The sequence below is a fragment of the Melanerpes formicivorus genome, unplaced genomic scaffold (assembly GCF_026170545.1).
Source record: "Melanerpes formicivorus ecotype bairdi unplaced genomic scaffold, bMelFor1.0.p_v2 SCAF_79, whole genome shotgun sequence".
Taxonomy (NCBI): Eukaryota; Metazoa; Chordata; class Aves; order Piciformes; family Picidae; genus Melanerpes; species Melanerpes formicivorus.
This window is the reverse complement of record NW_027142431.1, coordinates 747,883-762,532: the sequence shown is the minus strand read 5'-3', so window position 1 is coordinate 762,532 and position 14,650 is coordinate 747,883. Positions and strand designations below refer to the sequence as shown.

The 14,650-nt window shown below is 53.3% G+C and overlaps 1 protein-coding gene across 1 annotated transcript in view; it reads right to left on the bottom strand.

Moving 5' to 3' along the window:
• LOC137454281 (neural-cadherin-like) overlaps window positions 1-12,208 on the bottom strand; it is a 70,323-nt gene extending 58,115 nt beyond the window's left edge. Inside the window, exons 1-2 of the mRNA XM_068164310.1 lie at window positions 11,188-12,208; window positions 1,650-1,847 (exon numbers count right to left, since the gene is read on the bottom strand). Coding sequence (XP_068020411.1) covers window positions 1,650-1,847; window positions 11,188-12,208 — 1,219 coding nt within the window. The remainder of the gene's footprint in view (window positions 1-1,649; window positions 1,848-11,187) is intronic.
• Between the last annotated feature and the right edge of the window lie 2,442 nt (window positions 12,209-14,650).

The following is a 14,650-nucleotide window of genomic DNA, read 5'->3' as shown; positions in this document are numbered from 1 at the left end:
TCCAGAGGGACCTGGACAGGCTGGAGAGGTGGGCACAAGCCAACCTCATGAGGTTCAACAAGACCAAGGGCAGGGTCCTGCAGCTGAGTGGAGGCAACCCCAGGCACAAATGCAGGCTGGGCAGGGACTGGCTGGAAAGCAGCCCTGAGGAGAGAGACTTGGGGGTGCTGGGGGAGGAGAAGCTCAGCAGGAGCTCTCAGTGTGCACTTGCAGCCCAGAAAGCCAACCAGATCCTGGGCTGCAGCAGGAGAAGTGTGGCCAGCAGGGCAAGGGAGGTGATTCTCCCCCTCTGCTCAGCTCTGGGGAGACCCCACCTGGAGTACTGCCTCCAGTTCTGGAGCCCCTATTGCAAGAGGGATGTGGAGGTGCTGGAAGGTGTCCAGAGAAGGGCCAGGAGGATGAGCAGAGGGCTGGAGCACCTCTCCTGTGAGGACAGACTGAAGGAGTTGGGGCTGTTCAGTCTGCAGAAGAGAAGGCTCTGAAGTGACCTCATTGTGGCCTTCCAGGATCTGAAGGGGGCTACAGGAAGGCTGGGGAGGGACTGCTCAGGATCTCAAGTAGTGATAGGACTAGGGGGAATGGAATGAAGCTGGAGGTGGGGAGATTCAGGCTGGAGGTGAGGAGGAAGTTCTTCCCCATGAGAGTGGTGAAGCCCTGGAATGGGTTGTCCAGGGAGGTGGTTGAGGCCCTGTCCCTGGAGGTGTTTAAGGCCAGGCTGGATGAGGCTGTGGCCAGGCTGATCTAGTGTGGGGTGTCCCTGCCCATGGCAGGGGGGTTGGAACTAGATGATCCTTGTGGTCCCTTCTGACCCTGAATGAAACTATGATACTATGATACTATGATACTACGAATATTGCATCCAGCTCTGGGCTCCCCAGTTCAGGAGGGGCAGGGATCTGCTGGAGAGAGTCCAAGGGAGGACTACAAGGATGCTGAAGGGACTGCAGCACTGCCTGGTGAGGAGAGGCTGAGAGCCCTGGGGCTGTTTGTCTGGAGAGGAGAAGACTGAGAGGGGATCTGATCAATGTCTGTAACTATCTGAGGGCTGGGGGTCAAGACAGAGGTGGCAGCTTCTGCTCACTTGCACCCTGTGGTAGGAGAAAGGGTAATGGATGTAAACTGGTTGCATGGTTTAATTGATTAAGTGGTGTTGGATGATAGGTTGGACGTGATGATCTTGAAGGTCTCTTCCAACCTGGTCTGGTCTATTCTATTCTATTCTATTCTATTCTATTCTATTCTATTCTATTCTATTCTACTCTACTCTACTCTACTCTACTCTACTCTACTCTACTCTACTCTACTCTACTCTACTCCACTCTACAACTCCAGCACAGGAAGTTCCAGCTCAACATGAGGAGGAACTCCTTCACTGTGAGGGAGGGTGGAGCCCTGAAGCAGGCTGCCCAGAGAGGTTGTGGAGTCTCCTTCTATGGAGCTTTTCCAGCCCTGTCTGTTCCTGTGTGACCTGTGCTGGATTCTGTGCTCCTGCTCTGGCAGGGGGTTTGGACTTGATGATCTCTGGAGATCCCCTCTGACCCCTGACATCCTGTGAGCCTGTGAATACTCTGCAACTCAACAGAATGTTATCTTTTTGTGTTTCTTTGGTTTTGGTTTGGTTTTTGTTTTGTTTTCCAGAATAGCCCTACCTGCAATGAGTGTGTAAGTTATCCCAGCAGCACTGCTGTTCTCACTGTTGCTGTAACATGCAACAGGCTGGTAGATGAGCGTGCCTTTGCGAGCATCTGGGTCCACACGTGCCAGGTAGGGGTATGGGTACATGCCCCAGGACAGGACCTCCTCTTCTGGGGCAAGGAGTGTCACGTGGCAGAGGTACCAGTCATGGTCTGCAAAAGAATAGAATACAGAATTAACCAGGTTGGAAAAGACCTCAGAGATCATCAAGTCCAACCTATCACCCAACACCATCTAATCAACTAAACCAAGTGCCACATCCAGGCTCTTCTTAAACACCTCCAGGGATAGTGACTCCACCACCTCCCTGGGCAGCACATTCCAATGGCCAGTCTCTCTTGCTGGGAAGAACTTCTTCCGAACATCCAGCCTGAACCTCCCCTGACACAGCTTGAGACTGTGTCCTCTTGTTCTGGTGCTGCTTGCCTGGGAGAAGAGACCAACCCCCACCTGGCTGCAACGTCCCTTCAGGGAGTTGGAGAGAGCAAGAAGGTCTGCCCTGAGCCTCCTCTTCTCCAGGCTAAGCAACCCCAGCTCCCTCAGCCTCTCCTCACAGGGCTGTGCTCCAGACCCCTCCCCAGCTTTGTTGCTCTTCTCTGGACACCTTGCAGCATCTCAACATCTTTGCTAAACTGAGTGGCTCAGAACTGGACTCAGTAGGCAAGCAGTGGCAAGGTGTGGCAAGGATTCGTAGACAGCATGATCACAGGTATATAAGGTCTCACCCATTAGCATCTTGTCATGGTTTATGAACTGGGATGTCTTAACCATGGATTTGCAAGTCCTCCAAGGACCAGAGAGGTCCAGGGCTGGACACTGGAAAGTGTAATCTTTTGTTATTTCATCCCCACCATGCCTGCATCTCCCCTTTAAAAACAAACAGCAGAGGCTGCTCTCCCCTTTTGCCTCTCCCTTCTCCCAGCACACCGAGCTGGCATCTCCTTGGTATTTATGGAGGAGTTGAGGCTTTTGGCCTTGTGCTGGGTTTAGGCTCTGCCTTTAAAGTTGAGTTATAGATTTTGAGCAGGAAAGTAGAAAAATAAAAACAAATCACTGTTGGGTGAAAAGAGGAAAACAAGAGATTGTTCTAAATGAATTCATTGGGTAAATGTCTGGGATAAGAGGAGCTGTACCATAACAATTCTTCCCTTTGCTCTTCTCTTCTGATCTCTGGTTGTTTTGCTTCACTTGGGAGAGAGAATCTGTGTGCTTTTGGTTGGCCTTGGCTAAGTCTAACTTCTCTGCTCCTTTCTCTTGTCCCTTTTGTACAGGGGGCTAAGGGGAGAGGCAGGGAGAAGCTAGTAGCTTCCCCTGGTCCTTGGCCAGGGAGGTCCTTGTGCTGTTTATTAACTGTAAACATCTCCATAATATTGTAACTCCTGTACATTTTGTACCTACTCATTGCATCCCATTGTAGAGTGTAGCTCTTGCTTGTAAACACAGCTCCATTTGCTTCTAACTGAGTTGGTCTGGCAAGGTTAATGCTGGGGGGAAACTTTAACCCATCACAGGCCCTGAGCAGCCTGGCTAATTTTTCTTTCTGTGTCATTCAGGCCTGGGTTGGGAGGTATGGAGGGGGAGCTCTGAGGCCTGGGGTATTGAGGGCTGGGGGGGGGGGGGGGGGGGGCAGGTTTTGGAGAAGCCCAGGCTGGAGAGCTGAGCTGAGGCTGAATATGGATTGTTTAGGATAATAATAAACTAAATGAGAAGGTGTGGGAGTCTAAAAGGACCTACAAGAAATGCCAGCAATCACCTTGTCAGCAAAGCCTGCCTCTAGGCAGGGACATGGTACCAGCAGCAGTGTTAAATCCTTTCCATCCCACTTTAATCCCCCTGCCCTTCAGCTTGTGTATGTCATTGATTTCTGAAGCTCCCATGTTCCTGTGTCCCTCGTTCCCCAGCAGCCTGAGGCAATTTCTAGCATAAACATTCATTGGACCTTGTGTTTTCCTTTGCTATTCACTTGAAGGGGGGAAGTGTGGGAAGGAGTGAATGCCCACTCTAGAAACAGGCAGCACCACAGGTGAAAGGAAAAACACAGGATGAGGCCAAAGCTAGAGGGCCATGGTACAGCAGCAGGGGGTAATAAACTTCAGCTATCAGGTGGAACATCTTTGTGCAGCTGAGAGCAGGCTCACTCCTTCAGCCCCCCAGCATTTAAGGCCTGAATGAGCTGAGCTGCTCTCACTGATCAAGTAAACAGAATGTAAACTGAGGCAACCTGCAAGCAGGGTGACAAAAGAGCCTGGGATAGCTGCCTACAGACAGCAGAGCTGGTGGAGAATGAGTGTATGTGGGTGGGTGTTGGGCTCTTCTGCCAACTAGCAAGAGATGGGGCAAAAGAAAATGGCCTTATGCTGTACCAGGCAAGGATTTGATTGAATACTGGTCAAAAGTTCTTCACTGAAGGGGTTGTAAGGCACTGGAACAGGCTGCCCAGGTGAAGTCACCATCCCTGGAGGTATTTAATAGATGTGTAGATGTGGCACTTAGGGACATGGTTCATTGTGGACCTGGCAGTGTTGTGCTCCATGATCTTAAAGGTCTTTTTCCAACCTATATGATTCCATGATTCTCTGATTCTGTGAGGAAAAGATTGTCATAAAAGCCAGGTCTAAGCTGGAGCAAGTCCCAAACTCTGCAATGAAAAGTGTTGGAGAGTGTGAGCTTGCAGCCCAGAAGGCAAATGGCAGCCTGGGCTGCATCCAAAACAGCACTGCCAGCAGAGCCAGAGAGGTGATTCTGACACTTGGCTCTGCTCTGGTGAGACCTCACCTGCAGTTCTGTGTGCAGGTCTGGAGCCCTCAATATAAGGACATGGACCTGATGGAGCAGGTCCAGAGGAAGGCCGTGAAAATGATCAGTGGGTTGGAGCAGCTCTGCTACAAGGACAGGCTGAGGGAGCTGAGGGTTTTCAGCCTGGAAAACAGAAGGCTCTGGGGAGACCTAATAGCAGCCTGCCAGTACCTGAAGGGAACTACAGGAAGGATGGAGAGAGACTGTGTGCAAAGGCCTGGAGAGACAGGACCAGGGGCAATGACTTCAAACTAGAGCAGAGCAGACTGAGATTGGATGTTAGGAACAGCTCTGCACCATGAAGGTGGTGGAACACTGAAACAGGTTGCTCAGGGAGGTAGCTGAGGCCCCATCTCTGGAGTGATTCATTCAAAGTGAAGCTCGACAGGGCTCTGGGCAACTTGATCTAGTTGAGGATGTCCCTGCTGACAGCAGAGGGGGTTGGACTGCATGATCTTTGGAGGACCCTTTCAGCCCATACCATTCTATGATTCTATGCACCAGAGACTAGCCAGAGGACACTCAACAGCACTCTTCTACCCTGCCATTCAGCAAAAGCCACTCAGAAGCAGCACTTTGAGCTGTCACCACTCAGCAGTGCAGACATTCCTGTTCTGCCTCCTCTTTGCACACACACCAGGAGTGAGAAACCCAAGGCTGTGAAGGGTGTTGCAGATGCAAGGCAACCAAATACTATGGAAAACAATCACATTGGCTTCAAGCAAGTCAGTGAAACACCACCAGTCCTCATAAGACAGGGCTGGTTTCCACCAAGGCATTGTTTCTTTCAACTGTCATAACTGCAAAGGCATGAACAGATCAAGCCTCTGAAATCAATAGTGCTTTATTTTGTTCCACTGGCTCAACTGCAGCATCCTGTTAAATCAAAATGCAACATCACCCAGTGATGTTACAGCTCACCCAGTCTGTCAATATGAATCATCTGCTGAAAGGAAGGAAATAATCAGGAAGGCAGGCTCTGTACCCTGTGAAACAAGACTGGCAACAGCAGAAAACACTCAGCCTCTGCTCCACACCTTTGAACAAGAGCCTTGGTGTGATCTATCTGGAACAGAGGCTCAGTGAGGGCTGATTTTCCTGGAGATACTCTTGCTTACACGTGAGAAAGGGATGGCATGAAAGGGATGTCAACCAGCCACCAGCTGAGAGGGATCTAAGTAGAAGGGTTATTATGTAGCAAGTGCAAGGAGGGAGGAACTCACCACAGGGCTATCTGCCCAATGAAGAGCTGCTTGCTCTCTGTCTGTGAGGGCTAAACACACTTGAGCTGATCAGAGGAGATCCTTGGACAAGAACATGACAGCAAAGAAAGATCTGGCAAAGGTTTTCAACCTGCAGGTGGCCATTCTTACAAGCCTGTGCAAGTCTGTGTTCCTTCAATTGTTTATTTTCCACCCTAAAGGGGTGGAGGAAATGTTATAGTAGTAGTGCTCTTTTCCCAAGAGCTGCACTGCCTGGTGTGGGTTTGATGGGACTGGTGTTGGGAAGATGAGAAGTAAAAAGTGGGCATCGAAGAACTTTGTTTTACTCATATCCCCTTTGGCAAAGCAAAGCATTTGAACATGAAAGAGATGGAAAGATACCCAAAGACACTCCTGAAGTACCCAGCATGGCATAGAACACAATAGAATTAACCAGGTTGGAAAAGACCTTTGAGACCTTCAAGTCCAACCTATCACCCAGCACCATCTGATCAACTAAACCATGGCACCAAGTGCCTCATCCAGGCTCTTCTTAAACACCTCCAGTGATGGTGACTTCACCACCTCCCTGGGCAGCACATTCCAATGGCCAATCTCTCTTGCTGGGAAGAACTTCTTCCTAACATCCAGCCTGAACCTCCCCTAGCACAGCTTGAGACTGTGTCCTCTTGTTCTGGTGCTGGTTGCCTGGGAGAAGAGACCAACCCCCACCTGGCTACAACCTCCCTTCAGGTAGTTGGAGAGAGCAAGAAGGTCACCCCTGAGCCTCCTCTTCTCCAGGCTAAGCAACCCCAGCTCCCTCAGCCTCTCCTCACAGGGCTGTGCTCCAGACCCCTCCCCAGCTTTGTTGCCCTTCTCTGGACACCTTCCAGCAGCTCAACATCTTTCCTGAACTGAGGGGCCCAGAACTGGACACAGGACTCAAGATGTGGCCTAACCAGTGCTGAGTACAGGGCAGAATGACTTCCCTGCTCCTGCTGGCCACAGGAGGATTTCTGATGCAGGCCAGGATGCTTTCTCATCATGTAAACAGCTCCCTATGTACCTTATGAAGAATACTTGTAACACAAACTTTACCTTTACCTCTGCAGTTCATAAGCTTTTTGTTGGTTTCCCATCTGCAGACTCTATCAGACATTCTTACCACTTATTTATGGCCTCAGGGTCATTCTGTATTCTTGCACTCATTTTGCAGAAGGATCCTTCCAAAGATACACACAGGCAGGGTAACACAATCACCTTCATCCTGGAGCTTGCTGTTTTCCTCTAGTGATCCCTGGCCATTAAAACAGTTTCATGGTTTAAGTGAAGCAAGCTTTTCCTCTGCCAGCACCTGAATTTGAAGGCATAGCAATGATATCCACAGATGGTCTTAATCAGTCTGATGCCAGCAGGGGAACTAAACCCCCAGCACATAACATGACCTCCAACCCTCACTGCCAGGTCAGATTTCTGTTTCTGGAGTCAGATTTACTTTGTTCAGAATAATCTCAGGGGGTGCCAGGAAGCAGTGGGCCATTTCTGCTTCCATAAACCCCCCCTGAAGGGGTGTCTTGATTTGCACAGACCAAGTGTACATACATGAGAGAAGAATGGCATTTTCACAGTGCCAGCTGTGGTATCCCTGCAGAACAGACAGCAGCCCCACACACCTCACTGCTCTAATTGCTACTAGCAGGTAGCACTCAGAAGGTCATTGTACCAAGATAAACTGAGTGTAGAGTATTTCAATCATGTCCATGAGTACTTTATCTTCCCAGGTTTGTAGCTATAAGAAGCAGTGCTCTAAGTTACTTTCTGACCTCTATTAGTATAGATACATCCTGGGCAGCATCAAGAGAAGCATGGCCAGCAGGACCAGGGAGGGGATTCTGCCCCTCTGCTCAGCTCTGCTGAGACCACAGCTGGAGCTCTGTGTCCAGTTCTGGAGCCCCTAGCACAGGAAGGATCTGGAGGTGCTGGAAGGTGCCCAGAGAAGGGCCACGAGGATGAGCAGAGGGCTGGAGCTGCTCTGCTGTGGAGACAGACTGAGAGAGTTGGGGTTGTTCAGTCTGGAGAAGAGAAGGCTCTGAGGAGACCTCATTGTGGCCTTCCAGTATCTGAAGGGGGCTCCAAGAAAGCTGGGGAGGGACTTTTGAGGGTGTCAGGGAGTGATAGGACTGGGGGGGATGGAGCAAAACCAGAAATGGGTAGATTCAGCTTGGATGTTAGGAAGAAGTTGTTCCCCATGAGGGTGGTGAGAGCCTGGCACAGGTTGCCCAGGGAGGTGGTGGAAGCTTCCTGCCTGGAGGTGTTTGCAGCCAGGCTGGCTGTGGCTGTGAGCAAGCTGCTGTAGTGTGAGGTGTCCCTGGCCATGGCAGGGGGGTTGGAACTGGCTGAGCCTTGAGGTCCCTTCCAACCCTGACAGTTCTGTGATTCTATAGAGTCACAGAATCACAGAATCAAGCAGGTTGGCAAAGACCTCAGAGATCATTAAATCCAACCTTTTCCCTAATGCCTAACACCTCCTGACAACTAAGCCATGGCTCCAAGTGCCACATCCAAGCCTTTGTTGAACACCTCCAGGGACAGTGACTCCAGCACCTCCCTGGGCAGCACACCCCAATGGCTAATCTCTCTTTGTGTTCCTCACATCCAGCCCAAACCTCCCCTGGTACAGTTTGAGACTGTGTCCTCTTGTTGTGGTGCTGCTTGCCTGGGAGCACCAGAACAAGAGGACACAGTCTCAAACTGTGACAAAAAAACCCTTTGCTTTTGCTGAAAGAAACAAAGACCCAAGACACACTTCACTGGAGAAGCAGCTCCCAGGCCTACTTCCATTCATGACTTTTACATAAGAGAGGTGGCAATTAATAAGGGTCCAATAGTTTTGGTTTTCAGTCAATGAGAGAGGATTAAATGATTGGTACATGTTCCGTAATATTGACTACAATGGGATCCACTGTTAATTGTAATTAGAAAGAAGCATGGGGAGAAATGAGGAGCAGACAAAAGTTACTTCTGTTTAGCTTTAGATAGTTCACCAGATTTCTTATCATAGTATCATAGTATCAGTCAGGGTTGGAAGGGACCACAAGGATCATCTAGTTCCAACCCCCCTGCCATGGGCAGGGACACCCCACACTAGATCAGCCTGGCCACAGCCTCATCCAGCCTGGGCTTAAACACCTCCAGGGACAGGGCCTCAACCACCTCCCTGGACAACCCATTCCAGGGTTTCACCACTCTCATGGGGAAGAACTTCCTCCTCACCTCCAGCCTGAATTTCCCCACCTCCAGCTTCATTCCATTCCCCCTAGCCCTATCACTACTTGAGATCCTGAGCAGCCCCTCCCCAGCTCTCCTGTAGCCCCCTTCAGATACTGGAAGGCCACAATGAGGTCACCTGGGAGCCTTCTCTTCTCCAGACTGAACAGCCCCAACTCCTTCAGTCTGTCCTCACAGGAGAGGTGCTCCAGCCCTCTGCTCATCCTCCTGGCCCTCCCCTGGACACGTTCCAGCACCTCCACATCCCTCTTGTCATAGGGGCTCCAGAACTGGAGGCAGTACTCCAGGTGGGGTCTCCCCAGAGCTGAGCAGAGGGGGAGGATCACCTCCCTCGACCTGCTGGCCACACTTCTCCTGATGCAGCCCAGGATCTGATTGGCTTTCTGGGCTGCAAGTGCACACTGAGAGCTCCTGGTGAGCTTCTTGTCCTCCAGCACCCCCAAGTCTCTCTCCTCAGGGCTGCTTTCCAGCCAGTCCCTGCCCAGTCTGTGTTTGTGCCTGGGATTGCCTCCACCCAGATGCAGGGCCCTGCACTTGCTCTTATTGAACTTCATGAGGTTGGCTTGGATGCTCAAAGCCTGCCATCCTTTCACCATCTTCCTGTAAAGCAGCCACAAAGAGATCCCAAATTCATTACTGTAGGAAGTTATGAGAGGGTTTTTATTTTCAAAGTAGCTTAAAGGAGTGTCTAAATGACCTTGTCCCACTTGATCATTGAATTCCTCTCTCCCCCAGGCTCATCTCTTGTCAATACATCATCAGTGCATAGACAGGGGTGAAAAACATTGCTGTACAGCAGCAGACTGGAGAGGACAACACGATTAATCATTTGTTCAACACTGCTCACAAGGTTATTTGCTTTCATTAGGAATAAAAGCAAGATGGTCAAGCGACACATCAGCTTTCCAGCACCACCTTCAGCTTGAAAGAGAGGTTCTCCTTTCAGTGTTGAGTGATTTGGTTAAAGTTAGCACCTAGGAATCCTCTGCAGCACTTACACTATGCTAAATGTTTCTGTGCACAGCATAGCCCATTCCTGCAAGAATTCCTTTCTCTGGCAGGTGGCTTCAGCCTGGTGAAGACCGAAGTGGTAAAGATCACAACCCCCAGTATGCTTTAACACTTTCCAGCTCCATTTGGCATTTCCTGAGCACTAGGCTGTGAAAACAAACCCCAACATCTACAGAAAACTGTAAGTGTTCCTTCTGTAGTGAAGTAGTAAACATCCCCGGAAACAGACAAACCAACCAACCACAAACAATACCAGGGAGCTTATCAGGTTCCTGAGCTACCATTAAAGACACACAACAAAATCTTACCGAGCAAGATGAAAGTGGCACATGGCAATGACAGCCATAAAGCACCTCAAGCTCAGCATGGCTTAAGAAGTTTACTAAATCTGGCCATTCCCTGTGCTGTTACGTGGAAACCACACATAACATACAAGCTGTGGATGCATAGAGGAGTTGCACAGTGGTACAATGATACCTCCCTTTAGTGTACACCAGCTCCTAGAAATCCAGATTCAAATCGGTTCTAGTTTTGGCTTGTCCTAAGCTCACTGTCACCTCCTTTGCAAGGCTTTCTCCGCCCTGCCGTACTGACTCCCATCACCGCTCCGGCGCGGCTCAGCCGCAGGAGGCTCTCGGAGCGCCGCGGGATGCGGCTGCTGCTCTGTGGGCTCACAGCCCATGGACACCGCCGCCTCTCCCTGCCCAGGTCACAGCGAAGAGAAGAAGCTCTCTAGAAACAGCTACAAGAGAAGCTGTCTGCTGTGATATGCCCCCGCCTTTGCCTGCTTGTTAACCCCCCCGCAGACCCTTCCGGACCTAACGAAGTGAACCTGCGGTGGTAGAAATTCCTTACAGCACGGCATAAAGCGATAAAATCACGGTCCCCTATGTTTTCATCAGTTCCTCCAAAGACAAAAGGCAAAAGCTCCGCAGGTGGTACCCGAGAAGAGGCGGTACATCCCCACACCGCCAAACCGAGCCCGGGGGACAGCTCCCACAGACACCGCGGCTCCGACACCCGACGCAGGGCGACATCGCCCCACATCTCCCCGAGCGACAAGCGCCATGCACAGCGCTCAGTGTCCCACTCCTTCGCGGGGGACTCCCCACCCCCATCCGGCCACTTCGCCGCCATCCCCCCTCACCCGGGGCAGCGCCCCATCCCCGCCGCCCGGCGCTGTCCGGCTCCCTACCTCGTCCTCCGCCGCTGTGCACCTTGACCAGCACCTCCGCCCGGCCTCCCGCTCGTAGCTCTCGCCGGAGGTAGAGCCGCCCCGACGTCCTGTCGACTCCCACGGCGCTGGCACCGGGAGAGGCCAGCTCGAACCAGCCGCCCGCCGCCCAGTCGCGGCTTTGCGGGATGGTGAAGACGGTGTCGCCCACCCGCGCCCCGGGGGGCAGGCGGGCCGCGTAGCGCCGGGAGCCGGGGCCCGGGGGCCGCTCGGGCGGTAGCAGCGAGCGCTCCCGCCGCCGCCTCTCCGCCCCGCCGCCGTCCTCCGCCCGCCGGCCGCGCACGGCGAGGCGCAAGCACCGCGCGGGGCTGCGCAGCGGCCGCGGCCGTCCGTGGTCCTGAACGACCACGCAGAGGCGGAGCCGGCGCAGCCCCAGCAGGGAGCCCACGGTCAGCACCTGCCCGCTGCGGGGCACCACGAAGAGCTGGCGGCTGCCGGCGCCCGGCGGCCAGGGCCGGTAGGTGAGCCGCGCGTTGACACCCTCGTCGCTGTCGGAGGCGCGGAACCGGGCCACCTCCGTGAGCAGCGGGGCCAGCTCGTCCACCTCCAGCGGCCGCACCGGCGGCAGGCGCGGCCGGTGGTCGTTGCGGTCCAGGACGCGGACCCGCAGCAGCGCCTCGCGGAGGAACTGTCCCGTCCTCCGCCGCAACCAGAGCCCGTACTCGGGCTGCGCTTCCCGGTCCAGGCGCTCGGCCGTGCGGAGCAGCAGCAACCCCGGCCCGCCGCCCGCCCGCCGCTGGAGGAAGAAGCGGGAGGCACCGTCGCCTTCCAGCGCCCACTCCCCAGCCGGCTCCCCGGGGCCCAGCAGCCTCCTCAGCGGCACCTGCAAGCCCCGCACCCGCGTCCCCGCTGGGCTGTTCTCGGGCACCTGCCCGGAGAAGCGGAGCAGGCGAGCAGCGCCGCCGTGCCCCAACCCCGCCGCCCCGGAGAGCAGCAGCAGGACCGGGAACCACCCGCAGCCGCCCCGTCGCGCCCGGCCCATCCTGCTGGCGGAGCGGAGCGAAGCGGTAGGAACGCCAGAAGCGGCACTGCGGTAGGCACTAAGCTGCGCACACGTGGAGCCCCGTCCCGACCCCGCCGTCGGTCAGAGCCGTGGGCGGGGACCGGCCAGCCCGCCCCGCGTGAGTGGGCGAGAGGCCGCTCCCTCCGCGGCGAGACGGACGGTGGTCCCGGACAAATCCCTCATCCTGACCCGTTCTGGACCTTTTCCGCCCAGGCCGCTCTGCCGTCTGCGCGTAAAGCGCCCGGGCGCTCCCTCCCGCTCCCTCGCCACGGAATGGCAGACAGGAGGAGCGGCGCTGGCCCGAGAAAGCGCGCAGCCTCCTGCTTCCCCCAGCCTGTATGAACCCCCCGGGCCGAGCTGAAGGGGCAGCCAGCAAAGAAACCGAGGGCAAAACACTGTTGCATGGTTGTGAGCAAGGAGATTTATTTTCCTGAAGCGCTGGAAGCGTGGCCTCCCAGCAGCGCTCCTACAGGTCGCTGCTCCGTCAGGGAAGAGGCGGTTTTGGCAGAAGTAGGGAACAGCACAACGTGTCTCAGTGTACAACGTGAACAATAGCGCCTACAGCTGCACTTAAAATTTCACTTTCTGGGTTGAAACACTTTTGGCAGAAGAACAGAAGGAGCCGCTCTGGAGAGCAGTCCTGCAATGGTCCTGCCGAAGCAGGCAAGCAAACACATCAGCCCTGCTCAACAGGCACACAGCAGTCTGGCCATGGGAATCACTGCGCTGGTTATCCCGTGATCAATGGAAGCACGAATCGAAGCCAGACCACTCCTGAGCCCCATCGCTCCTCTCTGCTCATCAGACCAACCATCACTCATTTTCTCATTGCTGCAGCACAACCCAACAAAGAGGAACAACATCTCCCTTCACACCATGATGGCAACAGCTCAGGAGCAGCCTTTTGCTGCCCCTCTGCATCCAGCTGGTCAAACTGTGTTGTTTTTTTTTCCCATGAAGAACCCTGGCTCTTGCTGATTGAACACTGGTTTGCTAGTTTTGGGAACAGACTGTGAGGAAGGAAGAGATGTTTGTTGACAACTGTGTGGTAACTTCAGGGATATCTAGGCTGGAAGTGAAGCTCTGCTCAAGAAAGCCAGAAACCATTTCATCAGCTTTAGTCAAATGTTGGGGGCAACAGAGGTGACAGCCACCTGCTAGATCTGCACCTCTACCACCCAGGGAAGTACCAGTTTTAAGGAGAGCTTCACAGATTGCACTGGGTTGGAAGGGAGCCTCAAAGGACATCTTGTCCAATCCCCTGCAGTCAGCAGGGACACCTCCAGCTAGAGCAGGCTGCCCAGGGCAGGTAATGGCTGGGAAATCACATCATATTATTACCAGCTGTCACCCTTTAGAATAGAATAGAATAAACCAGGTTGGAAGAGACCTTCAAGATCATTGCGTCCAACCTATCATCCAACACCACCTGATCAACTAAACCATGGCACCAAGCACCCTGTCAAGTCTCCTCCTGAACACCTCCTGTGATGGTGATTCCACCACCTCCCTGGGCAGCCCATTCCAGTGGGCAATCACTCTCTCTGTGTAAAACTTCCTTCTGACCTCCAGCCTGAACCTCCCCTGGTGTAGCTTGAGACTGTGTCCTCTTGTTCTGGTGCTGGGTGCCTGGGAGAAGAGACCAACCTCTGCCTGTCTACAGCCTCCCTTCAGGTAGTTGTAGACAGCAATAAGGTCACCCTTGAGTCTCCTCTTCTCACCCTAGCAAGGTGAAGGGATGACCACTTCTAAAAACCAGCACAATGTGAGGTCTCAGACTGTGAAGGCAGAAAGTGAACCCTAATATTTGTAAGGAATAGTTCACCACTAAAGTAATCCTCAAGATCCATCCATGGTTAGTGTGCTGTAGCAAGATGTGAGTAAAAGGCACCTGCAGGAAGGCTGGGGAGGGACTGTTCAGAAGGGCCTGTGGGGATAGGATGAGAGGCAATGGTTTGAAACTGGAGCAGGGCAGAGTTAGGTTGGCCATCAGGAGGAAGTTCTGCACAGTGAGAGTGGTGAAACACTGGCACAGGCTGCCCAGGGGTGTGGTTGAGGACCTGTCCCTGGAGACAGTGAAGATCAAGCTGGCTGTGGCCCTGTGAAGCCTGCTGTAGCTGAAACCTAGAGTTCAATAATTCTGCCTGAAGCACCTCATGTTTTGCCAGTCACCCCTACAACCAGTCTGTCTCAAGAGGTAGCCACAGTCAGCACAACACACAGATCCAGTCTGAACAGGCTGCTAACCCTCAAGAGCTGCAGGAATTATTTGTGCTGCCCCCTCAAGCCAGGTCTTTTGAGCTATACTGTACAGTCCTCACCTGACTTGACAACTGCAGATGCAAACAGGAAAACCATCATAGCATCAGTAAGGTTGGAAAAGACCTCAAAGATCATCAAGTCCAACCTGTCACCCAACAC